Source organism: Rhineura floridana, chromosome 6, assembly GCF_030035675.1.
Source record: "Rhineura floridana isolate rRhiFlo1 chromosome 6, rRhiFlo1.hap2, whole genome shotgun sequence".
Classification (NCBI taxonomy): Eukaryota; Metazoa; Chordata; class Lepidosauria; order Squamata; family Rhineuridae; genus Rhineura; species Rhineura floridana.
Genome location: NC_084485.1, coordinates 124,296,360 through 124,322,758, shown reverse-complemented (window position 1 = coordinate 124,322,758; position 26,399 = coordinate 124,296,360). Strand labels below are relative to the sequence as shown.

Genomic DNA, 26,399 nt, shown 5'->3' with positions numbered 1-26,399 from the left:
AAGTGAAGCCACAGAACAGACCAGGAGGGAACCATATGTATACACAAGACATGAGCAATCCAGAGTAATGGGTTCTGCTACTGATATGCATGCAGTAACAGGGAGGGGGGCATAATTCACACTACATGTTGAGATCTGACACTGGTTGTGCTTGATGTTTTTGGGGTGGGGATCACTCAGTTATTGTTCTTTGTTACAGATATATAAGATTTGGCACAGCTGGTCTGCACAGAATAGTCCCTCATATTTTGCGAATGATTTGTTATGTTCACAATCCTAGGAAGAGAAAATGCTTTCTCTGAGACCATACAGAAGATTAGCACAGGGGCAGTGAAGGGCAAAAGTAAAAACAAGTGTGGAAAGCACTGGCTATGGGTGCATCCCAAAGTACAGCCCCGAGTTTAGCCCAGAGGCATTACCTATTCAATTCAGGATGCACAGAATAAAATACAGGTACACAAGCAAATCCTTAGTAAACAGAAAACACAGTGCACACACAGGTCAAGAGCAGTGACACAGTAACAAGTAGTTACCCAAAGCAAAATGGCATTTGCAACAGAGATCTTGTTCAAAAAGCAAATGCTGAAAAAGTCAGCCCCATACTGCAAGGTGTCATTAAAACTTAACATTATGCCCTTTTATTACTACACTGAGAACTTCATGCCCCCAACAGAAGTAGTCACTGATAGACAAGAAGTGGGAAATGACATCAGGTATAGGAGGATTTTACAATGCTGATTTTAATTGATTTAGATGAATTGATTTACAGAAATATTCCTGAATGGACCGGTTTGGGCCTTTTTGTCTATGATGAAATGAAATAGGGATTTTCTTGCTAAACCCAAGTCAGATGTTGAGAATGCCCATGGTGCTAAGTTATTATAACATTTAGATATAGCATAAGAGAGTAATCACTGTGCTTCCATAGTTAATGCATAGCTGCGATGTTCTGTGCTGCTTCATGTGTGTTTTTATACAAATTATTTAAGAACACAAAGTCATGTATTTTAGAACTTCAGCTTTATGTATTGCTCAGTGGGTGGCTCTAGTATTTATCAGGCTCTTTTAGAACCCTAAACCCATTAGCATGAACATCAGAGCAAGCTGTGAACTGGAAGAAAACTCGCTGGGCAGCAGAGATTGAGCAGTCTCTACTGCCCATGAAATCATGGCACTCTCTCTTATACTAGGTGTGATAAGAGATTTCATTGATCTCTCTATGCAATGAAACTCCTAAGTAAGGGCAAACATCCCCATGATTTGTCACACAAATTGTAATTCATTCTGCAAAGATGTCCCATTTGTAGAAGAACTTGCTACTTTAAAAGATCTATTGTCTGTTCCCAATTCAAGACATTTTTCTTTTCTGTGGGTACATGCATGTGCTTCACAAATATAAATGAATACCCAACAGCTATGTTAATAAATACTGGATGCCACAGTCTTCTATTCAGACAGATCCATTGTCATCATTTGAAACACTTCAAATCAAGAACTTTCATCTGTATCCTCTGCCTACTTTGATCATGGGTTTTTGCCTTTTTTCCCTTGGCCTCAAAAAAAGTCCAGTTGCATGCTCAGTTCATAGGCAGTACAGACTGCCCAATCTCTGCTGCCCAATGATTTTCCTTCCAGTTCAGACCTTTCAGATGCTTGCCCTGATAAGCTTAGGGTTCTAAAAGAGCCTGACAGCTTAAGAACATAAGAACATAAGAAGAGCCTGCTGGATCAGGCCAGTGGCCCATCTAGTCCAGCATCCTGTTCTCACAGTGGCCAACCAGGTGCCTGGGGGAAGCCCGCAAGCAGGACCCGAGTGCAAGAACACTCTCCCCTCCTGAGGCTTCCGGCAACTGGTTTTCAGAAGCATGCTGCCTCTGACTAGGGTGGCACAGCACACCCATCATGGCTAGTAGCCATTGATAGCCCTGTCCTCCATGAATTTGTCTAATCTTCTTTTAAAACCATCCAAGCTGGTGGCCATTACTGCATCTTGTGGGAGCAAATTCCATAGTTTAACTATGCGCTGAGTAAAGAAGTACTTCCTTTTGTCTGTCCTGAATCTTCCAACATTCAGCTTCTTTGAATGTCCACGAGTTCTAGTATTATGAGAGAGGGAGAAGAACTTTTCTCTATCCACTTTCTCATTGCATGAGCTTGCATGAGCTACAAGAAGTCCAAGCAAAGCCTACCTGTCCTCTAGTTAATTTTAAGCAAGCCAGCTTCACAATTCATGTTTTGGTTTGTTTAAAAACCGACTACATTTTTTTTAAAAAAACTATAGTCTCTGACTAGTGTTTAACACCCTAAGCCAAAAATCTTTGGAACTGAAATGTAACACTGCAGAGGTCCTACTCTTGGCCACATGGGTAAAGGGAAGTGGCAAATGTGCTATGTAGAGCACAAAACTATGGTTTAATGCAGCCTCTTCCCAACCTGGTGCTTTCCAGATGTTTTGGACCACGACTCCCATCAGCCCCAACCAGCATGGCCAATGGGCAGGGATGATGGGACTTGTAGTTCAAAACATCTGGAGGGCAGTAGCATAGTGGCAAATTCAGAAGTGCAGGGTCCCTTCATGTTAGCCACAGCCACACACATCCTCCTTTCTGCTGCAAGGTTGAAAATGAATTCCTTGTTAATGCCTTCTCCCACAGCAACAGACATACCTATGAGCTAATAAGCATTACAGAGGAGAATGTTTACTACTGAGAAGAGTCTTCTCAGTGGCTGACTCACCTCCTTTCACTCTGATTGGCTCCAATCAGCAACAAAGAACGTGTTAGAAGACTCTTCTCAGTGGCTAACACACTCTATCATGCTTATTGGCTTGTAGGATGCTGGAGACACAGGGACCCTGCTCCCGCAAAAAGTAAGGGGTCTAAGACCCTCTATGACTACACCTCTGCTGGAGGGCACCTGCAGATGACTGGCTTGCTGTGAAGTCCAAATCAGTCCAAAGTCTTGCTGCTGAAACTTTTAACAGTCTCATCTAGGCACATGTAAACTTCAAATCAGATTCTTCATGCTTCCATTTTATTTAAATCTTGAGGTGGGGAGAATGTCAAGAAATAAAATGCTGCCAAAACAAAGTTGTTGTTGTTGTTTTAAAAATGCTTTCATGTAATCTATTGATTTGGCAGAAAAATAAGGTAAGATGGCAATGGAAAGAGTCCATACACAGACACACAGAGAGACAGTGGCCCAATCCTGCATGTTCCTCAATTAACGCTCAGAGACGTTTGTGATAAAACAGATTTAAAATAGTGCATCTTATGGAATGTAGCCATCTTTTCCTCTTTTATCTTCCTTTATCTTATTTTATTTATTTTTCAGAAAAAGGGTGTAGAGATTGTGAAACATGCTTCAGATGACAGTGCCCTCCCACTCTCCTTATGGGAGGTGAGAAACACAGTGGGGAGGTGGGGGTGGGGACTGGAACATACAACAATAATGAGACAACAAAATCGGCATGAGGAATCACGTGTATGTACATACTCCTAAAAATACTTCTGCTGGCCTTTGCTCAAAAAAAAAATGTCCATATGCAGAAAGTATCCTCCAAATTTAGTTTGTTAATCAGGAGCAAGAGGCACAATTTCTTTCTGCATCACAAGCAAAATGAACATCTGTTCACTTTTTGTCACATAGGTTTTCAATGCATGTGGGTGGGTGTGAACAGAGCCCTTGATATGTAATATTCTTCCCATCTGCACACCAGGTGGCACTGCATAGTTAATCAGAAGATAATAATTGGCATGAGGTGATTACTTACTTTTTAGGGATAAGGGAATAAATCAGTCTTGTGACTAAAAATTAAAATAAAATAAAGTGCACCAATGCTCAGACTTTTAATTTCTCAGTTGGTGTCCAATTTGGTAAAGATCAATGAGATTATCTGATGACCCTATTGTTTCCAACGGTATGTTAATTGGCACCGAACAAGTGCAATTACTCAGAGGATCTTTAGATGAATGATTTGATTTGTGCTTTCCGATATAGTTCTATAACCTTCAGATCTGGAAAAGTATATAGCATTGAAGCAGGAGGGAAAGGAGAGAATGTGTTCTGTACATTCATAAAAAAGTGCTACCTAGGACACAATGGGATTCACTGCTACACAAAACCTCTAGGCAGATAGGAATGGAGTAACAGGTGCTATAGCAACATCACAGCACAGAGGGAAGAACTGATACTCCCAGGAACCCAGACAAACCCCAGTGAAAGCATCTCACACTTTAGAGTTGCAAAAAGCTACCAGATAACTGTATTCACCCCCTGCAAATGTGGTGTTTTTCCAAAGACTTAAGCTGTGAATAACTTGAGCATTCCAGCACTTTTCTAGGCAAAAGGAGCTCCTGAAACTCAGCTAGAATATTCATCAGCCTAGCTTCCTTTTTATTGCCTTTAGCATCTTTCCAGCTCTGCTCCAAACTGTCTCCTCTGTGGCCTTTTGCAGTAGTCAACTACTGTAGAAATGCAGCTCTGATAAAACCCCTAACCAAAAATCTTTTGTACCCATGCTAGTTCTACAGAACAAAAAAATAAAAATAAAAAAATAACAAGTTAATCGTCTCTTTACAGGGTCACATTTCTGACGGCATTATCCCAAGATGAATTGCTCTCTTGATTTCACTCCTCCGATCTGCAGGTAACTGAATTTAAATAAACTGTATTAACTTCTTCCTGCATGGATTGCTTTAGATTGATTTCGAAGTGTTAACATCCAGAGCTGCCTTTGTTTTGCATAGGGATGGGGGAGAAATTTGGGGAGGGTCACATTTTATGCAAACCCACCTGAGTCACACTTCTGGAAAGAGTACGTGAAAGGAAATACAGCCATTCTTTGAAATGTGTACTTCCTTCACATTTTGAGATGCAGGTTCTCCAATTGAAAAAATGTGTTACAAAAATGTGTATACTAGGGGAATGTGTGCAAAAAATCTGTATTTTCACTAACAAATTAATTTTTATGCACACTTTCCCCTACTATACATATTTTACATGTATTTTTCAGTTGGAGAACTGCATCTCAAAATTTGGGTAAATTTCAAAGGACACAAAAATACATTTTAATAGTGTGTGTATTTAATAATGTGTGCATTAGGAGAAATGCACACTAAAATGCTGTTGAAGTTTGATGAGGACCTTTTTTTAAAAAAAGAGCAGAAACTGATGTGGAAATGTGGTGAACTAAATTAAGATTGGAAAAATGAGGAATTGAAGGAACTCCAAGCAACTGAAATTGATAGATTTGTCCATCCCTGGCTTTGCAGTATTGATATAAAGTAGGCTGGGCAATACTCATTCCTGTGTCATGCAGAGGGCAGATTAATCCTTTGGATCTTTGTCCTTTATCCCAATAATGTTGAAATAAAGCTATAGCTTTATCTGTCACAGGATGTGATAATAGTTGGTGGTAATGGCCACCAACTTTGATAGCTTTAAAGGGGGAATTAGACAAATTTGTTGATGGAAGAATGGCAATGGCTACTAGTCATGAGATTACCACCACGGGCAGGCACACAATGCCTTTGGACACCAGTTGCTGTGGCATAACAGCAAGAGAGGGTTGCTGCCCTCATATCCTGCTTGTGGGCTTCACAATGCCAGACTAGACTGGACAGGCTTTTGGTCTAATCATGAAGGGTTCTTCTTATGTTGTTTTAACAAATGGGAGGGGGGGAGAGGGAGTAGGTTACCAGAATATGTAGCTGCCCCCTGACCCCAGTGTGGCTGCTGCTTACCTGGATGGGACTGGGGCAGGGTGGGGTGAGGGTGGGGCTATCCAGGTGCACTGGCAGGACTACTGCCAGCCAAACCATCTATCCTACTACTGCAACTGAGCAGCCCAACTTTCATGCCATCCCACTCCAGCCCCATCCAGGTAAGCAATGGTGACACTGGGGTCAGGATTGTAGCTGTGAGGATTCACAGGTATGGGTGAAATCACAGGAGGATTCCTCTAGTAATATAGTAAGTCTCAGATGCTTCATAATGCAATAGAGGACCAGGACAACATGGGGCATCATTGCTAGCCCCAGGCACTCCCTACTTCCTGTCTGGATTTGGATCTCAAAATACTACAGAAAGCTGGAGGTGCATGGAGCATGAGTTGTAAGCAAGAATAATTTCTGACACTGTACAGTATCATTACTGATCACTTAGCACATCTGTTAAGGCATCTGTCTTAGTTTCCAATTTCCTGGCTTTGTGGAAGTTGAGCCACTATGAGATAGCATTAATTCTGGACTTACACCAGCAGGGTTTAAAAAAATGGGTATGTATATTTTTCTGCTGCAGGTGCTTGTCTATTATGCACTTTCATACTGAGTGGGAAGAACTGGACAGAAATCCTCATTCATTCATTCCCAGTGAGGGGTAAGGAGGGCCTTCAAAATAAGAGATGCTGTGAGAATTAGAACTGGGGAATTTCTCAGTTCATAATATAAAACATACAGGCAAGTGAATCCATTGTTCTCGCACTACAGCTACTACTCTGTAAATGTTATAGAATGGCAGCTACTCAGGGCAGTCTTGAATCCTGGCTCGGATCATGGAATGAGTGAGAATAGCAGCAAGCTCAGAGATGAGCCACATGTTTTGCACGCAGAAGGCTCTACATCAATCCCTGGCATTTCCAGTTAAAAGGGATCTTGGGTAGCAGAGCTGGGAAAAGAACATCTGCCTGAATATCCCTGGAGAATTGCTGTCAGTCAGAGAAGACAATAATAGGCTAGGTAGTTCAGTGGTTTGACTGAGTGTAATGGCAACTTCCTAGGTATATTCCACTATGAGATCAGTATTAACAGAGTAGGTCAAACGGAAAGGAGCTCTTGATTTCCCTCTTTCCCTTACAGACATTGTTTCTTGACTCTACACCTAACGAAATCCCAACTGTACCTAGCTGAGTAATCTCAAAACGTAAGAAAGATTGCTGATGGTTTAGCCTAGCTCTCAGTAACAGAGACAACCAAAGCTCTTTATGTATTCCCACCTAACTTCTGGGATTTTTATTTTTTCCCCAAGCAAAGGGTGAGATGAAGAATGAAGGGTACATGGTTTGTTAGATGGATTAAATCAAGAGGGATGGTAACCTGGCACATTGCCTCATGTACAATTATCAAGAAATATGACCCCATGGAAATTCCTATGCGTGGAAGGTCTCAAACAATGAGAGGATTTAGGATTATATAAATCACAATGGTCTGTAGTATAATCACATGAGAGAACAAACCTGCAAAGCTTATTATGCTGAATACCCAGATGGAGAACAACAGTTGTTGCTGTACTAAGAATTACCACTCTTGTAATCAATAACAGGAAAAAAAGAACAGTTGGGCAACTTGTTTCTTATTATGTTCACTTAGGCAACGTCTAGATCAATAAAGAGCATTAAGTCTCATACCACTCTTGGCTGTGCATACACAATTTGCCTAGAGTATGTTGGGGAGGGATTTGGTTGTATGTTCACATTCTGCAGCAGATAAACACGTGTTTCACTAAGAAAGCCTTCATTTAAATGCCAGACATATTATTATAATGAAGCAAGATAGTAAAAAAAGTTTCATTAGAATGGCATCAACTGTTGCAAATCATTCAAATACAGATCTTTCTAGGATAAATAATGAAAGAAATATAATTTTCTAGGTTAGATTCTCTGTAGAAACAGTAGTAACACAGGAAAGAAGCAAAGTAAGAAGAACACCAACAAACATACAAAAGTGTAATTCTCCATGTTTGGAGATGGCAGGTGTTGCCACCACTTACCATATGCTCAGAGGAACATGTTACCAATTTATTCCAAGCTACACAGGAAGTGGATTGGACTGTGAAAGATCAACCCAAATTGTGTTTGCATTTTGACAAATTTGTAGGGCAGTACAATATCTCAGAGAGGAGGTCTGGTCTCCTGCTTCCCTGGTGCATCCACTATAGCTGCCCAATTTCCCTGCTTTTTAAAGTTTGATAGAAATATTTGTGGGCTATAGGTACGTTCTTAAACCGCAAGGTTTTTTGCCTATTAGTGGATATATAACATATGTTGTTCCCGATATACCTCTACACCTGGGTAGATCAGAACTTCAACATTGCTATGCTTCCTTTCCACTCCTCCCCAAACTCCATGCTGCATGTAGAAGGTATCCATACTGGGAGATCCCATGGCTATCTGACGATGGGCACAACATCCAGGGGAAAGATAACCATGGGATCTCTTGGTCTGGGCATTACTTCCTATGTATGGTGAAGAGAGGAAGTGAGAGAACCAGAGGATAATTTCAAATTCCACTGTGCATAGAGATGTAAGTCAGTAATATTGGCAGAGGCTCTATCTTTCTTTCTATGCCAGTGGTTCTCAAGATTTTTTGGTTCGCGGCGCACTGTAAAACACAAAAATTTTCTGGCGCACTTCGTGTACAAAATTAAAAATATATTAATATATTTTAAACTATGAATAAAAATAACTTAAACTATAGAAAACTATTACTTACCCTATACAAATGGGTTTCTTCTCATTTTTAAAATATACTTTCATAACATTTGAGGCACACCTAGCCACCTCTTGGGGCGCACCAGTGTGCCTGGGCGCACTGTTTGAGAATCACTGTTCTATGCTCTCAATGAATGATGCTTTATCGAGATGCTTTTGGAAGGTTCAAATGCACTCATCCTGCTCTGTCTTCATACCAAGTGCATGAAATTTCCAGACAACAAAGGGGATACAATGGAGCGACATATTGTATCCCCATGAAATAGCATACCTTTTGCACAGAGGGAAATTGCTTCCATCTAGGGCTATCACTCAATCAAAATCTCTGATATATCCAATGTGTTCTAGCTGATTAATCAATTCACCAAATTTGCATAGAATTAGCATATGGATAAAAATAGTATTTCTAAAGCAAGCAGCATACTTTGTTTTTAGATGATGCATGCAAGTGTTGAAGCTAGCATTATCTTAGAAGTAGCATTATTCCTGTGTATGAGTGAATGGAAATTGTGTCTTTCAGATAATGCTTGTAATCCACATGTACATATATTAAGTAGAATGGGTGGAATCCAACTGGTGCCTTTGCATTCATGGAAGAGCTTTTGATCTAGCAGACGCCTCCACTAATAGAAGAGGAGGGGAGGCATGTTTTTGAAGATTCACCCTTGCCCCTGAAGCCCCCCAAATCACCTTCCACTACCAGGGTGTCTCAAGTTCCTGGACACAATGTTCAAGAGGGATGGGGACCACAGGGAAAATTTGCAAAAAATGCTTCTCCTTTTTCCCCCATAAGGTGAGATAGCCTTTGGATCAAAAGCCTTCCCATGAGTGCAAGGATGCCACAATTGGATTCCACCCATTTTAAAAAAAGAAAAACAACTCCGCTGCTCAAATACTTTTTAGCTTACTGAAAACCAAGTGATTAGTTGACCAAATGTTTCAGCCCTACTTGCTATATTCATGGACTAAACTAAAGTTTTGAACTGCAAGCTTGAAAAACACATGGGCAGACATGCCGTTAAACTAAGCTAGTAGACCACAAAAGAAAGATAATGTATTTTCCGTAGGTGTTATAATTAATTTGGTAAATAATTATGTATATACTACAGTCCCTGTAAACATTTAGGGAAAGGGCTCAAGAAAAAAAGCAGCATGTTACTCTGTGTGTGTGTTTATGTGTTTAAAGATAATGTTGATCCTGCAATCTGCTGACATTAATTTAGCATAAATAAGTCCCCTAAGGATTTTGTTACTTAATGATCATATTGAGATCTTCACTAAATTAGTGACATCTATTAAATAAAGTGCTCCTTAGGAATGTGATAATTGTACTAGAACATATTGATTCAGGTTTTATTAACTCCGTTCCTAATATAGCACAGCAGCTATTGCCAAATCCAACACTGTTCATAGTTCCACAGACCCAGAGAAATATTTCATGTAGGTAATAGGTATAATTATATATTGGGAAAAGTGGTCAATTCCAGATAAGGTCACATTAAAACTAGTTAGAAGATGGTTGGAAACCCCTCACACTCCAACAGTATCAGTTGTGCACCGCTACTGTTTAAAGGTCTCTTGCTGAGACACGGAAACACGACCCGTTTATTACAGCATTAATCATACATACAATACTTCCAGTAAAACCAAGTGCAGAAAAAGAATGATGAATTCCTACCAATTCCAATAAAGATTGCTTTGTAATCATCTTCCTTCAAGGCACTGAGTGTCAGTCCTTCTACAGAAAGCCCTCTGCCACAAATTATCTGAAAGATAATATTAGGAAGCTCATCATCACTTTAACCGTCACTTTTAAACTCAAGACATTCAGAGGCTTTGTCCTGGTCATTCAATTGATCGTTTTAAGAAAAATAAAATTCCACTTAAAGGCCAAAATAGATTTTTTATATATATATATAAATGAGATTGACCCTAGATTCAAATATGGGCCAGATTGGCCAGAGAACACATTGTAGGAACTGCTTAAAGAACTTCACTGGTTACCAGTCCATCTCCAAATGCAATTCAAAGCATTGGTGCTTACCTTTAACACACTACATGGCTTGGGATGCCTGACGAATGCATTTATTCCTGTATTAACCTGTCCATCTTTGGAAGCCCTTCTGAAGATGCCCCTGCTCTCTAAGGTTAGGTGGGTGGCAACTACAGTGCTCCCATTTATGAAATCCCTCCAAAAGGTTGCATGGTGCCAACATTACTATATTTTCAGCACCAAGCAATTTTTTTTTAAAAAAAGTCCCAGGCTTTTTAATGTACTACTGTAACATGCCATAATTTAATTATTTTTTTATTTTTATTTTTGCATTTTACCGTATTTTCATAAACAATCCTAGAAGAATTGCTGATGGGCAATATTATAAACAACCTGCATTAACTGTCTCCCTACTTCATTTTAGAGTTAGACCATAACTTTTTCTTTCTTTTTGTCACTAATCTTCATGACTGTAGTGAAAAGCTTGGAAATGTTTGGGTGATTGCAAAACATCTTAAGAATCAAAGAAGTGCCAGTCATCAGAGTATGGAGTCTCACAGAACTTTGCTTCACTGTCCTTATACTTATTCCTCTTCTGTGTATCCATTTCTAAATTACATGCAACTTGTACTCAGGTCCATTGGGGAAGGACCGTAGCTCAATGGCAGAGCATCTGCTTTGCATGCAGAAGGTCCCAGGTTCAATCCCCGGCATCTCCAAGTAGGACTAGGAGAGAATCCTATCTGAAATCCTGAGAGCTGCTGCCAGTCAGTGTAGACAACACTGAGCTAGATGGACCAATGATCTGATATAAGGCAGCTTCATATATTCCTACTATTGTGGTTCCCTACAGCAAAGTCTGAGGTTGTTCCCTGAAGCATAGTCAGAAAGGACCTAAAGTTAAGGTGAACACTGCGGTGGGCTTTAGGACTGAGATGAAAGCACATCTGCTGGGAGGAAGAGCGGGATATAAATCAAATAAGAAATAAATAATAAAATAAATGAAATGTATTAATTAGCGCATAGATAAACTATGGAATTTGCTATGCAAAATGCAGTAATGGCCACCCATTTAGATATCTTTAAAAGTGGGTTAGACAAATCCATGAAGGATGAGGCTAACTGCTACTTTTCATAAGAACTACATGCTACCTCCAGAAACAGAATTTCAGATAGGAGAAGGTTACTGCCCTCACGGCCTGCTTGTGGACTCCCCATAGGTTCTTGGTTGGCCACTGAGCAAAACAGGATACTGGACTAAATACGCCTTTAGTCTGATCCATCAGGGGTCTTATGAAAAGGTGCGGGATGTTTTGTTTTGCATATGTTTGTTTTTGAGAGAACAACATGCAATTTACTAGTACTGTTATTACTGACACCTATTGCAGACTGAAATTCTAGGAACCTGGACTTCCCACCTGAAGAATGACATTATTTACTTCCACCCTGGGAGACAGTACCACATGCACACTTGCGCTGCGCATGTCAAGCTGTCTGTAGCACTGAAGTAAATGCAAAATCTTTGCTAATATGGAAGCTAAAGATGTATATTAAAGATCCTGGGGTTTAATTAATTCGGAGTTGAGTATATGTGCAAAAACAACTCTAAAAGGCATGTAACTCATAATTATGAAATAATATAATAAAGCACAGTTGCAATCCTCCTCAAACAGATACTTTGTATCCACTGGGTACAAAGTATAAATTATTCTTCTTTATTGTACAATGGATTAGATATATACTGAGGGGGGATTAGTATCCTTTAGTCTGTAACTTTTAAAAACTCAAATTATTCTTAGAAAAGGAATTATATACATAAATAACATCCAGTGCTCAAGACAATATTGCATTCTTTATCTGACAACACTGCCATTACTCTGATTTTACAGATGAAAAAACTAGTGTAGCGGAGATGCAAAGAATTGAAAAAGATCTCTCCATCATACTCATTAAGGGCCAGGATAGTCCAGAAAAACTGAAAGGCATTGGAAATGCATCTTAAAATTGCATCAACATATACTTTGCTGTTTAATAGCTTTATTACCATGAGATTAACTCAATGCAAACTATCACACATGGACAACAGCCAGCCACTATGACTACACAAAAATCTTTTTTAAAAAATCACAAACACACAAAGCTGACACTTTCCAAGGAATAAAAAAATGTATTATTAATGCTCCACTTAGTTACTGTGCAAAACAGGTCTTCCCCATGAGATGATATTTGTATGCGATATAAGAAAATGCAAAGTGTCATGGATTAATGTTTTTTAACTAATATTTAACTTGCATAAAAGGAGGAAGGGGGAAAAACAGCAACACCACAACATGATTAAAGAAATCAAATCCTTCCAATAGCTACACTGAACCCCCTAAAGCAATTTAGGTATTTGTTTCTTACAGACAATTAATCACATGCAGGCAAGCCAGATGAGAACTATTGATTGCCCTTTTCCAAACTAGTGGCATTCAGACAGCAGACAGACAAATGCCCTGAGCAAGAGAAAGCATCTTCCTCCCTCAGCCTGGTGTAGCTTTTAATTGTTCTTTACTAATGTGCATGACATTTTGCTGTTAATCTTTGGCAGAGCGTGGCTCCTTTTTCTGTGAGCTATACCAAGGCAGTTTATATTTTTCATTACCTTCACTCCGAGGTCTTTCATAAGCTCCGTTTCAAAATGTACTACATCATACGGCAGCCGGAACTGGGGGATTTCAGATGTACTAGAGAGAACAAATAAAACAGAGCTGATGAAACGTTCCCCAGCTGTTTTACAAATAGAGGGCATCCTGGAATATTACACATTTCAGGGCAAACTTAAAGCCTCTAAATGGAAAGTAGTAAAGCACATCTTAAAAATTGCAAGGGTATGGTTAATCTAATGACCACACAGCAGATACCCACTTTAGCTCCTATGGTGTAAACTCAAGAAAAACCCATGTAAAAAACGTTTTTTAAAAAATCATAAGGTATGTTCCAAAAACCTTAAAATAAAAAAAATTAATACAATGTAGGCAAACTATGTCTATATTCATTTTTTACCTAAATCTGCCTGTTTAAACTGAAAATATTCTAAGGAGATGACATATGCTTGCATGTGTAAGGATAAAATGGAAATGGACTGCCTTCAAGTCAATTCCAACTTATGGCAACCCTATGAATAGGGTTTTCATGGTAAGTGGTGTTCAGAGGGGGTTTACCATTGCCTCCCTTTGAGGCTGAGAGGCAGTGACTGGCCCAAGGACACCCAGTGAGCTTTATGGCCATGTGGGGATTCAAACCCTGGTCTCCCAGGTCACAGTTCAACACCTTAACCACTACACCACACTGGCTCTCGCTGTGTAAGGATAGGACATGTGTTTACCAAAATGTTCCTACTGCCTAAGAGAAACTGGACAGATAGCATTTTCTAGCTAGGCTTTTTCAATTCACTTGCTAAGTAGTATTTGTTATAGCAGTCCCACGCAACCTGGGATAAAGACTGCGAACTCTTCTTTGTCTACCCATTTACCTTCTCTCCTACTTTCAGCATTTTTTTTAATGAAGTATTTCTCTTTTTCTTCTTTTCAGCTTGACTTTGTTTGCTTACACATATTTCATAGGGTCGCCATAAGTCGGAATCGACTTGAAGGCAGTACATTTACATTTAAGGATATTGTGATGACACAGGCTGCAGCCTGCACCAAGAGATGTAAGGAAGGCAAACCAACCAGCCAAACCAACCCTTCCTTCCTCTTAATTTATAATAATAATAATAAATTTTATTTGTTAGTCGCCTATCTGTCCGAATTGACGGACGCTCTAGGCGACTTACACAATATAAAATAAGATACAACATACAATAAAATGCAATATACAATATAAAAACACAATAATCAATTACTCTAACATCAACCATCAATAATATATCAAAAAGCTAATCTACCCCAAAATTCTTGTAGGCCTGCCTGAATAGCCAGGTCTTTAAAGCTTGGCGGAAACCCATCAGGGAGGAGGCATGACGAAGATCATAAGGGAGAGAGTTCCAGAGGGTGGGGGCCACAACCGAGAACGCCCTCTCCCTGGTCCACACCAGCCTAGCTGTTTTGACTGGCGGGACCGAGAGGAGGTCCTGTGTGGCTGATCTTGTGAGGCGGCCTACTTGGTGATACTGGAGGCGGTCCTTCAGATAAACTGGGCCGAAACCGTATAGGGTTTTAAAGGTCAAAACCAACACCTTGAACTGGGCTCGGTAAACCACTGGTAGCCAGTGTAGGTCTACTAACACTGGGGTGATATGATCCCGGCGACGGCTATGCTTAATTAAGCGTGCCGCCGCATTTTGTACCAGCTGCAGTTTCCGAACCGTTTTCAAGGGTAACCCCACATAGAGCGCATTACAGTAGTCCAGACGAGAGGAGAACAGGGCATGTATCACCTGTGGGAGCAGATGTACAGGAAGGTAGGGTCGCAGCCTCTGTATCAGATGTAATTGATACCAAGCCGCCCAGCTCACTGCCGAAACTTGAGCCTCCATGGACAGCTGGGAGTCAAGAATGACCCCCAGGCTGCGGACCTGGTCCTTCAGGGGTAATTTCACACCATTAAGTCCCAAGTCGATGTCTCCCAGCCTTCTTTTGTCACCCACTAGCAACACCTCGGTCTTATCGGGGTTCAGTTTCAGCCTGTTCTCGCCCATCCATCCACTCACGGACTCCAGGCACTTGGACATGGTCTGCACAGCCAACTCTGGTGAGGATTTAAAGGAGAGATAAAGCTGAGTGTCATCTGCATATTGATGGCACTGCAGCCCAAAACTCCTGATGATGGCTCCCAGCGACTTCACATAGATGTTAAAAAGCATGGGGGAGAGGATAGAACCCTGTGGCACTCCACAATTAAGAGGCCAAGGGTCCGAAACCTCATCCCCCAATGCCACCCGTTGGTATCTGCCTGAGAGATAGGAATGGAACCACTGTAAAACAGTGCCTCCCACTCCCAATCCCTCTAGGCGGTTTAACAAGATACCGTGGTCAACGGTATCGAAAGCCGCTGAGAGGTCCAGGAGGACGAGGAAGGTATATTCTCCCCTATCCAACGCCCTCCTCATATCATCCACCAGAGCGACCAAGGCTGTTTCAGTTCCATGTCCAGTCCTGAAGCCCAATTTCACTGCAGCCACCAAGTGGATACATTTATTTTTCTCTGACTGCCACCACTGAAAATGGAAATGGACTGCCTTCAACTCAGTTCCGACTTATGGCGACCCTATGAATACAGATTTCATGGTAAGCACAAGACCCTTCCATGTAACTTCTAGACTTCAAGTAGCCCAACCTACTCCCAATAGCAGGTGGAGTCTTATGGCAAGGTTAGATGCCATTCCCCCCCCCCCAAAAAAAATTATGCTTTTACTTAACCATTTAGGGTGCAATCCAAACTTCATGCTACTGTTGTTGCTGCTGCCAGGGCTCTGCAGAGCCATTACCACTTCCACAGAACTGCCATTTTCAGTAGCTGTAGCAAACGGTGGGAGGCAGGACAACCAGGCCTGCTCCCCACACCAGCTCCAGGATAGCACAGAGACTGGGTCCAGATTGGGTCTAATGCAGGCCACTGGTGGCTGTGAGACCAGCTCAGGATCCAGCAGATCCAGAGCCAGCTCAGCCCCATTCTTCTCCACCATTGGAACTCATTTCAGGGCTTTTTGCTGACCTTCACAGATTGGCCTACTGCCAGTGAATCTCCTGCCCTGCTCATTTGGCAGGCGGAAGATGGAGGTTGGTGCTGATGTTGTGATGCTTGCTGCCTTGGCAGCAGCCAGAGGGAGACTAGCTCAGCAGGCAGAGCCAAGCAGAGAGATGCCTTCCTTCAACTGAAACCCCACACAATTCAGTGTGTGTGTGGGGTGGGTATTGCTCTGTCCATAAAGCAGGATAAAACAGTTTATAAAAAAGTGATTTCAGGGGGAAAAAACCCTATTTTTACTATATGGGTAGTTATCCATAAGAGCAAATAACAAACAAAGAAACCCAAAAAAACAAAAATAAACACATCCAGCTTTATCTAGCCAATACATATCAGTTTGCATTTCAGTTCAGCTTCTGGGTCCTTCATGGTCCTCTCCTGATTCCTTCTTCCTGCAGCAACCCACTACACTCTAACACTTCCCAGTATTTCAGCTCCTTTAAAGTGTTTCAACCCTTTTCCCTCTCTTGCAGCTCTTTAGCTCCAACTCTTCAACGTCCTGACTCTACATCCTTTTGACTACTATCTTCTATCTTGATTTATACACAGGATTTTTATTCCCCCTCCAAACCTTTTAGCCAATGAACCAGATGACTGTAGTGAAAGCGGGGAGCTCTTCCCCGTCTGCTCTCACTGTCCTAGGAGTCAATCCCCGGCCTTGGGCAATTGATCCCAGCAAATCCTGGTTTGCCCAGGTTGTGCACGTCAACACCAACCCTGCAAGGTAGTACTGCCACCACCCTTCAACTGGTTAGCTACTGTGGGGCAAAGGGAACCCCAGAGCCCACTTAAACACCTGAGCCTCTCAGGACCAGAGTCTAGATACACTCCTGGCCCCTTCTGAAATCTTAGGTAAAAACGTTTCTCTATTACAAGGTAGTTGTGGTCAAATGGCAAGGACTGAATTTAGGAACTGACCCCTTTCTCTGGAATAAACACACGTTGGTTTAAAGTAATTAAAATTTATTAAAAAGAAAATAAGAAAAGCATAAAAAGGTTACAAAAAGCAAAAAGGTACACACAAATAATTCGTAGCAGCAAATTGAATCCTAAAACCATACACCCAAACGGGTAAAGTGTTTAGTAACAAAGGTAAAGGAAAGTTTCTTGGCACAAATCAAAATAACAAAGCTATCTGCCTTAGCTATACTTACAAAAGCATAGGATCTTTCAATGGATAGCCTTCTTCCCCTCAGGGAGTTGCAAGTCAAGATGTAAATGGAGCCACAACAGAACATCACCATAGGCAAGGTGGTGCTCTGAAGTGGGACACAAACCCAGAGTCCTGAGCCTCCTCTTATGGAGGAAAATTCCCTCCCAGCCGGAGACAATTAACATTTTCATCAAAGGGAAGAAAAAACGATGTTCTCACAGCACCTGGCGCCTCCTCTTGGTTTCCCATAACAAAGCAAGGAGTTTTACGGCCTTGACGGAACCAGGCCCCTTCCACTGATAAGAAGGTGCAAAATCACTATAAGCTGGTACAGCTGTGTTATAAAAATTACCAAGTCACAGTGATGAAAGAACATCAAAGATTTAACTGCCTGCTAGCAAGCTAACAAGGAAGATGTCAAGGGGAAGAATTCCCCATAAGCCTTTGGGAGTTAGCCAAGCTGGCATGACAGTGACTACTCTCCTTTTATGTTTCTAATTCCCCTTAAATGCTAGGTTCTTATGATGAATCTTTGACCTTCCTATGAGCAACCTATTATACAAATCATCCTAAGCAAGACTTGTACTTTTAACCTTCCTGTGAACTTTTTTTTTTAATAATGTTTTTATTGGTTTTGGGTAGAACAGAATACAAAACAAGAATAACTTATACAACAATGAGAGAAAATAGTGCAGTTGACCATAGGAGTTATGATACCTATAATACTCTAGGGAGGTAAGCAGATATTAAATGGTTATTGTCCTGAATTGTTTTCCAGATAATTATCCCAATGTGGACCGCCAAATCTGACCATGCGAGGTTGGAGATTTGCATGCCCCATCACTTTGACTAACAAAAACAATAAAGCTATACCATTGTTCATAGAACTTGTCTGCATCTGTTCCTTGTCTCATTGCTTTTGTGTTAGTTTGTGTTAGTTTTTCCATAAGTGCTAATTTCCATATTTCCTGATACCATTTATGAATCATATGTGGGTCAAGTGTTTTCCAGGAAGCAGCTATCACCAGTTGTGCTGCTAAAAGAAGAAAGTTTGTCAAGGTTTTGTGTATGATTTTATTGTTGGCTTCATCAGCCATAAGTAGCAGAGCCAGAGATGGGTCTAAATGAAGGGATTGATTGGTAATCTTGATTTTATTAAATACTTCCAAAAGGAAACAATCAGCACGCAAGACCACCACATATGATAAAATGTACCTCGCTCCCCACACCCTCTCCAACACAAGGAGGAGAGCTTGTTATTGATTCTATGTAGGGTGTGGGGAATGAGGTACCACCTGAAAATCAGCTTCAGTGCATTTTCACGGATCCTAGAAGAAACAAATTTGAAAGGGGTTCTAGTCCAAATACCACTCCAGTGAAAGGTAAATTTTACAGAAATCTACATTTTCCTAATCCCCCAATTGTTGTAGAATAATTAAAACATAGTGTTCAAAAGGCTTTATTTCTAACTACACCGTATTTACCTTAAACCACCAACATAGTCTTCCTTTTCAAAAATGGTGATGTCCGAGTAGCCCAGTCGAGCCAAAAAGGAAGCACAGCTTATGCTTGCAGGTCCTGCTCCAAGCAGCGCTATCTTGGCATGGTAGGCTTCAGGCATCTCTTCTGGTGTTGGCAAGGATGGACTTTTAATCTGAGGAATATTCATTGCTCTGAATACCTGAAAAACCAAATATGCTTAAGTGCTTAAGAAGAATGGAAGGCAATGCCTATGTCTCCATAAGCAATAGTTAACCTGTTTGAAAAATGTTCATCCAAAGATTTTCTCACCACATATTAAAATAATAATCACCTTCCACTGTAAGCCCATTTCTTCAGTCACTCCACTAGGATGACTTCAGGGCTGTGATTAATTTAACAAGCTTCAAGTATCAGGTTGCTTCAAAGTTGTTCTAGATCATTCCCATACTTGAGATAAAGCACTGTACTCCATTTGCACATAAAGTCCATTTGAACATAAATGTTATCAGTATTAGGAAGTTTAAGGAAGTTCACCCCACAATGAACATTAGCATGGCAAACTATCCTACAGGGATGTACACAGTTGACTACCAACTGGAGATTATTGCAAATAATTAGAGCTCTTCTTGCCAGTTGCCTCCACTATGATCTGCTGGATCACTTGAATGAAGATTTGGGGTGGGGGGTTGGTCAAAAGCAGTGACAAAATTGATCAGGGGCAAGCTAAGATACTTACAACCTAAAATATGTTTCCTTGGAAGTGAATTCCACTTATTTCAAAATAACATCTAATCACGTGTGATTACAATTCCAGCCCAGGTGCATATATAATATAGAGTTTACAATAGAACTACCTAGATGTCTCAATAACAGTATTAGATTCCCTTTTTTCCCAGACCCTGAACAATAAACATTTACTGGGCAGATGTAGACCAAACCAACTGACTACTCAAATGTAATTTTAAATTGAGAAAAGTTTAGCATAACTTCAATGTAGCGGTTGAGAAATCATGCAGCCATGCATGAAATTCTGAAAATTTAATGCTGAGTGCTTTGCTTTTAATTTTGCCTTCTCGTACACATGGCTCCAGGAATCAGTAAAAGAACTATAACTTGCTGATCAGGGTTCTCTGAGCATTTTGCTTATCAGTGCTAACCATCTATGGTGTTTAGTGTTGCTAAGGAATTTGGAGTACTCTTTCACAATTATTTAGATTATAAATGTGTTCAACTGTGCAGATCCTATAAAAAGGCAGAAATTATTATCATTAGTGTCTAAACCAGCCTTCTCCCAACTGGTGCCCTCCAGATGTTTTGAACTACAATTCAGTCCCAGATATCATGGTCAGTGGTCTGGTCAGGGATGATGCAAATTGTAATCCACAACATCTTAATGTCACCAGATTAGGAAAACCTGTTCTTAATGTAAAAGCGGCATTATAGAAAGGAACATCATTCCTACTATTTACAGAAAGAACAATTCTCTCCACTTAGAAAGATATATGGCTATTCTTGCCTCCTGGCCATTCAAAATCCAAACTTTGTTGATACTTGGTCAACGTTGGAGTCCACAGGACCATCAGGTTCACAGCTAGGCAGATACTCCATTTGTGTGAACAAGTACATCCATGTTGGACTATACATGCAACTGGCATAATTTCCTTGCTCCCAGGAAATTATTCATGCTACTGTGATCACACAAATCTCCTGTGTGTTGCCAGACCATAAACTCAAAGGTAGTATTCCCACCCACTTCCTTTTTTTTTTTTTCAATAATTTTTATTCAGATTTTCATAAAACATACAAGACGAAATCATAAAACATTCAAAGACAAAAAACAAAATCAAAAATAGTTAAACAAAAAGAAAAAAAGAAAAAAAAAAACAAAAATAAAAAATAAAGAGTAAAATATTGACTTCCCATTTGTCAAAGATCAAATCAGTTATAAGTCTATAATATATAACAATCCTGTCTCTTAAGTCATATTATAAAATCACTTTCCTCCAGTAGTTATCTTACTTAATCATCAAATCTCATAAACATTACTTTATTCTTTCCACAAAAAGTCAAAGAGAGGTTTCAATTCTTTAAGAAATATATCTATCAATTTTTTTTTCCAGATAAGCATATCGATTAATCCATCTCATTACTAATTATGATAATCTTATTGTCATAACCATAGTCAAAATAAACATTTCAATTAATCCATCACATCAGAATCTGTTAGGTTCAGTAATTTCAGTAGCCATTGTTCTATTATCCCTATTAGTTCCATTTTCCATCTTCCATCTTCAGTAGTCTTGTTAAGTCCAGTAATTTCAGTATCCAATCTTCCATTATCAGTATTCCATAATAATCTTGCTGTCAAAGCCATAGTCATATAGTAAGAGTCTGATGGGAATTACCTCTATCCCAAATATTTTCTTGCCATCCATTCTGAATAGGTTGCTGAAATACTGCTGTAAAATCATATCTCTGTTCTTTTTTTCAAAATACACTGGGTCATCTCTTGAAAGTTTTTCCATTGTCACATGGCTGCAGTTAATTCCATAGATTTTCTCTATATTGGGCTCCATCACATCATTCCAGTCCAGAAGATTATCCATGCCATTGATAACTTTATCTCTAGAATCTTCATTAATTTCTTCAGAGATAACATTGAGTTCCAAACAATTGATTTTATTTCTAAAGTCCATAGACTCCAAATCTTGTTCCTGTTCCACGTTTGTTCCAATCTCCGGGATCTCCTCTCTCACAGGGACCCCTGTTCCAGTCTCCAGGGTCTCCTCTCTCACAGGGACCCCTGTTCCAGTCTCCAGGGTCTCCTCTCTCACAAGGACCCCTATGTCTTTAATCTCCTGTGTCTCCAAACAATAGATTTTGTTTCTAAAGTCCATAGACTCCAAATCTTTTTCCTGTTCCACGTTTGTTCCAATCTCCGGGGTCTCCTCTCTCACAGGGACCCCTTCCAGGGTCACCTCTCTCACAGGGACCCCTATATCTTTAATCTCCTGCTTCATTTTACTCAATTCAATTTTCAGCTCCTTACAACCCTGTCGCAGGTTTTGTTTCGTTATCTCAATCTCATCCATTATTTTCTGAAACATAGTTATTTCCAGATTCTCAGCCACTTTCTTAATTGCCATTTTAAAAGAAAAATATAGGAAAACCACTTCTTATTTCAGCAACAATTGGGTTAATACTCCAAACTTGGTGACATCACAGTATAAACAGAGCAGACAGCCTTATCTCTCCATGCTTAAGTAAACAAAATGCAGTTCCCAGGATCGAAACAATTAATGGCGGTCGTCAGGAAACAGATTCGTCAAAATAAAATAGACCAAAAAGAGAGTAGTCTCAGACAATATAATATTCTTCAAAATAAAAATCTGGAATAGAAATCCCTCTTCTGTGTATATCTTTAGAATGCAAATCCAGGACAGCTTTTTGCAACAAAAACAGAGATAAGCTATTAATTAGTGAGTAGCAGAGAGAAGTTATGGCTCCCCAGTGAGATGTCAAAAACCGATCAATCTGGCAAATCTCTTTTAAACAGCAACAATTTAAGTCAAGTAAAAGAAAAATATAGAAAGAAGGGTGCTTGCCTGTTAGTGCGTTCTCTCTTAGAAGATAAGATGAACGTTCGCTTTATCAGATAGAGCTTGTTGTTGAAAATCCGTCCCACCTTCGTCGGCTGGACCTCGTCCCATAAATTAATGAGATCTGGTCGTCCCAACAAAAATAGGCTTTGAGGTTAATCTCTTCGTTTCTCCCTACCCGGGAGAAGTTTAATCAGTCAAAAAAAAAAAAAAATCTGACTGATATATCTGAATAAGCTTCTTTTGAGGCAGGAGCCCGTCTCAAAAGCAGGCACAGGCTAAGTCACCCTTCCCGGAAGTCGTATTCCCACCCACTTCCAAGGTAACTCACATGGTAAGTCCACTGGGAAGTGTGGACTGATCCCTAGTCTACTCAGTCACACTTCTGTACAAGATCCATGCACTGGTAACCTCAAGACTGGATTACTGCAATGCACTCTGTGTTGGGTTGCCCTTAGGCCTGGTCCAGAAGCTCCAGCTAGTACAAAGGCTAGGCTGCTGGTGGGAGTAGACAGCATGTGACACCTCTGCTGAAATATCTGCACTGGCTACCTGTATACTACCAGGCCAGGTTCAAGGCTCTTGTTTTGATATATAAAGCTCTGAACAACTTGGGTCCAGGATACCTTAAGGACCACCTGAGCCCATATAGAGAGAGCTTCGGCTGTGGGGCAGTATACAAGTGCAATAAATAAATAAATATAGCTCAGCTTGATCATTGAGATCATCCAGAGGAGTGCTGTTAGTCATCCCCTGTGCTACAGAGGTCCAACCAGCCTCAACGAGAAGTTGGGCATTTAGTGTCATCAGTCCCATGTTATGGAATACACTTCCAGCAGAGTTTCTGCAGGCATCCTTGCTTTTGACTTTCAGGCATCTCTAGAAGACCTTTTAATGCCAAGAAGCCTATGCTGTTGTTTAAATTATTTTGATTAGCCAATCATTTTAATGATTATCTTCTACTGTTTTTAATTGTTTTACGCTTTACTATACACTCTTTCTTTGCTCACCACCCTGATATTTTACGATAATAGCATATCTATGATTTATAGAATCATAGAATCATAGAACAGTAGAGTTGGAAGGGGCCTATAAGGCCATCGAATCCAATCCCCTGCTCAATGCAGGAATCCAAATTAAAGCATACCCAACAGGTGACTGTTCAGCAGCTTCTTGAATGCCTCCAGTGTTGCAGACCTCCCTAGGCAATTGGTTCCATTGTCATACCACTCTAACAGTTAGGAGGTTTTTCCTGATGTTCGGTCGAAATCTGGCTTAATGTAACTTGAGCCCATTATTCCGTATCGTAACCAAGATGATCGAGAAGATATCCCAGCCCTCGTCTCTGTGACCACCTTTCAAGAACTATTATAAACAAATAAAATAAAAAGGAGCGGCACCCTTTCTTCCTAGCATTATTGCAACTGGGCAGAGTAGGTAAAAGCTCTGTCACCTTTATCAAGATGCAAAACACAGTTACTATCTTTGTTTCTGGCACTATCTGTTTCTCAGATTTTCAGACACATTCACAAACTCCTCACACTCTCACATGCACCTTGTCTAAATGACTAACCTCTGCCTGCCTGGTCAGAATAAAGATTACCAAGGCACTGTGGCATTCTCCTTCTCTTGGAATTATTAAGGCTAGGAGGGGATGTTCTAAACATATGGGCCATTTGCATGTCACTTTCAACTGTCCCCACTGCCACATCACACTGATGTCCAAACACTCTATACATTTAGATGAACACATTTAGTACAGATATTTAAAATCACTTTCCATCGTGTGAATACCCCCATCCCTGAAGTGGTTTTCAGTGGAAACCACGTGTTGCATGACATGCAAGTCAATCATTCATGAACCATCTCCTCAATATGAATGTTGCTTTTTAATGCTTGAGATGATGCCCCCACCAAGTTCTGCAAACTCCACATAATATAGTAATATACGACTATTGCCTTATTTTATTTTTATTTTAAAAATTACATTGATAAAAATACTTCAGAAAAACATACTTAAACATACCTGAAATTATACATTAATGTATTTTGTGGGCATCATAAGTATACATATTTTTCTTTATTTTATTTCTATATATCTTTTATTTATTGCCAGCTAAATATAGCTAGTTCTTGTATTATTTGAAGAAATAAGAACTACTTGTGATTTTAAGCAGCGATGGGGCATTGAGGAGGAAAAGTGAGACAAATGCATTAATATAATTTTGACCTGTGCAGGAGATCTAACATGTGCTTCTGTTAATAGTTTGATTCTACTCCACATATTATCTGGTTCCAGTTGTTACCTTGGAAACTGCAACACACTCTTTACATCATAAATACACAATGCAGATGAAATGGAAGTTTCCAATTTTGATATTTGGCTGTAGCTATGATTTATTTAAATTGTCCTGTCTTTTTTTGTGTGATTTTTACCAAAGCACATTTAAAGAAGGCTAGTGAATTCTAAAGAAATGCAAATTATTTTTTTAAATATGTTATGGATCTGGAGCTGGGTGTTGTACGGCATCAAAGAGATTATATTTTGTCAGTGAGTTTTACCTGACCAGACACTGCAGAAAAAACAAAAAAGGACATCTGTCATGACCATGCAGTGGACACTAAACCTATACGAAACTCCAGCTATGCCATCATTTTACATTCCTTTCACTTTATTGAACACTCTGTCTTCATGTCTTATAATGCAGAGTTCTGTACCCCCTTTCCCCTCCTCTCCAGGGACTAGTCTATGCCAGAGAATGGTCCTCACTTCCCTTTCAGCCTGAATGCAGTTGTGCACAGAGAAAGAGAGTTCACATTTGCAGACAAAAGCTCTGCGTTAGCAGTAAAGTACAGGCTCAGGGCCAGTCTACAAATTAGCTGATCTACATAACCAGCCACTTCTCCATGGGACACTTTGCTCTCCACTGCAATGAACCACCCATCATTTGAAAATCTGCAATGCCATGGAGAATTTCCATCCAGGAGAATTTCCATACCAGCTCCATGGATTGTGCAGTCATGAAGGTGATCAAGAGAGATCTGAATGGCACAATATACTGACAGAACCATGAAATGTTTATGACCCTTAAACACAAAAGAGATAATAAAAGTTCTTCAGAAGCATATAATCATCACTACTATCAGATATCCTTGCATCACTGTGTAAAAGGAAACTTTTCATTTGCCATGTGCTTCTCTCAGCCATTTTCCACCCATATGTATGTGGGTGAGAGAGAAAGATTTACAGCTTCAGTGTGTACACTGGATTGGCTCTCTCTTTCTCTCCTAAGCACAGCAGGCACCCCTCACTATTATTTCACATGATGAAGACCAAAGGTGATACAAAGTTTTTTTCATGCCTCCTAGATCTACTAATGCCACTTTTTAAAAAATATATCCTACTCTACAAAGACATTATGGACAACAAATAGATCCTAAAATTCATTATATGCACTAGACAATCTGCATACTCTTTTAAGACCCATGGGACAAATGCCAGAAATGCAGAATGCTAATCAGCCCAAACCATTTGTGTTAGTGGCACCTTGACTCTGAACATTTGCACTTATCTACCTGCAAAGCCAGCATGATGTCTTGTTTTGTGCTGCGTTACTGGCACAGCCAGTCAATAAGTCTCCCACCCTATGCACTTAATCTGCTGGCACAGTATGTTTTCAATTGGACTGTAAATCTTGCAGTGCACAAAAAGGCAAAGGACCACAAACCATTTAAACTGCCACAAAGAAGACAAAGGGATTAACCCAACTTAATTGGTTTATAACTGAACACTTTAAGTACTTGAGCAGGTGTCCTGCTGAACGCTTAGGGAAGGGTGGACAAATATTTGAGGATGAAGTACAATGGGCATTTTGAGTTATCAGTAGCAGTATATGAGAGCTATTTCGCTAAGGGCGGTATATAAATTGAAATAATAAATAAAATAAAATACAT

The 26,399-nt window shown here is 40.1% G+C and overlaps 1 protein-coding gene across 8 annotated transcripts in view; it reads right to left on the bottom strand.

The window, feature by feature from the left end:
• The window catches only part of DPYD (dihydropyrimidine dehydrogenase), an 829,935-nt gene that overhangs the window by 535,716 nt on the left and 267,820 nt on the right, over nt 1-26,399 (bottom strand). For all 8 annotated transcript variants that reach the window (XM_061633715.1, XM_061633709.1, XM_061633711.1 and 5 more), the window contains 3 exons: nt 18,849-19,045; nt 13,126-13,207; nt 10,167-10,254 (listed from right to left, as the gene is read on the bottom strand). In XM_061633715.1, coding sequence (XP_061489699.1) covers nt 10,167-10,254; nt 13,126-13,207; nt 18,849-19,045 — 367 coding nt within the window. The remainder of the gene's footprint in view (nt 1-10,166; nt 10,255-13,125; nt 13,208-18,848; nt 19,046-26,399) is intronic.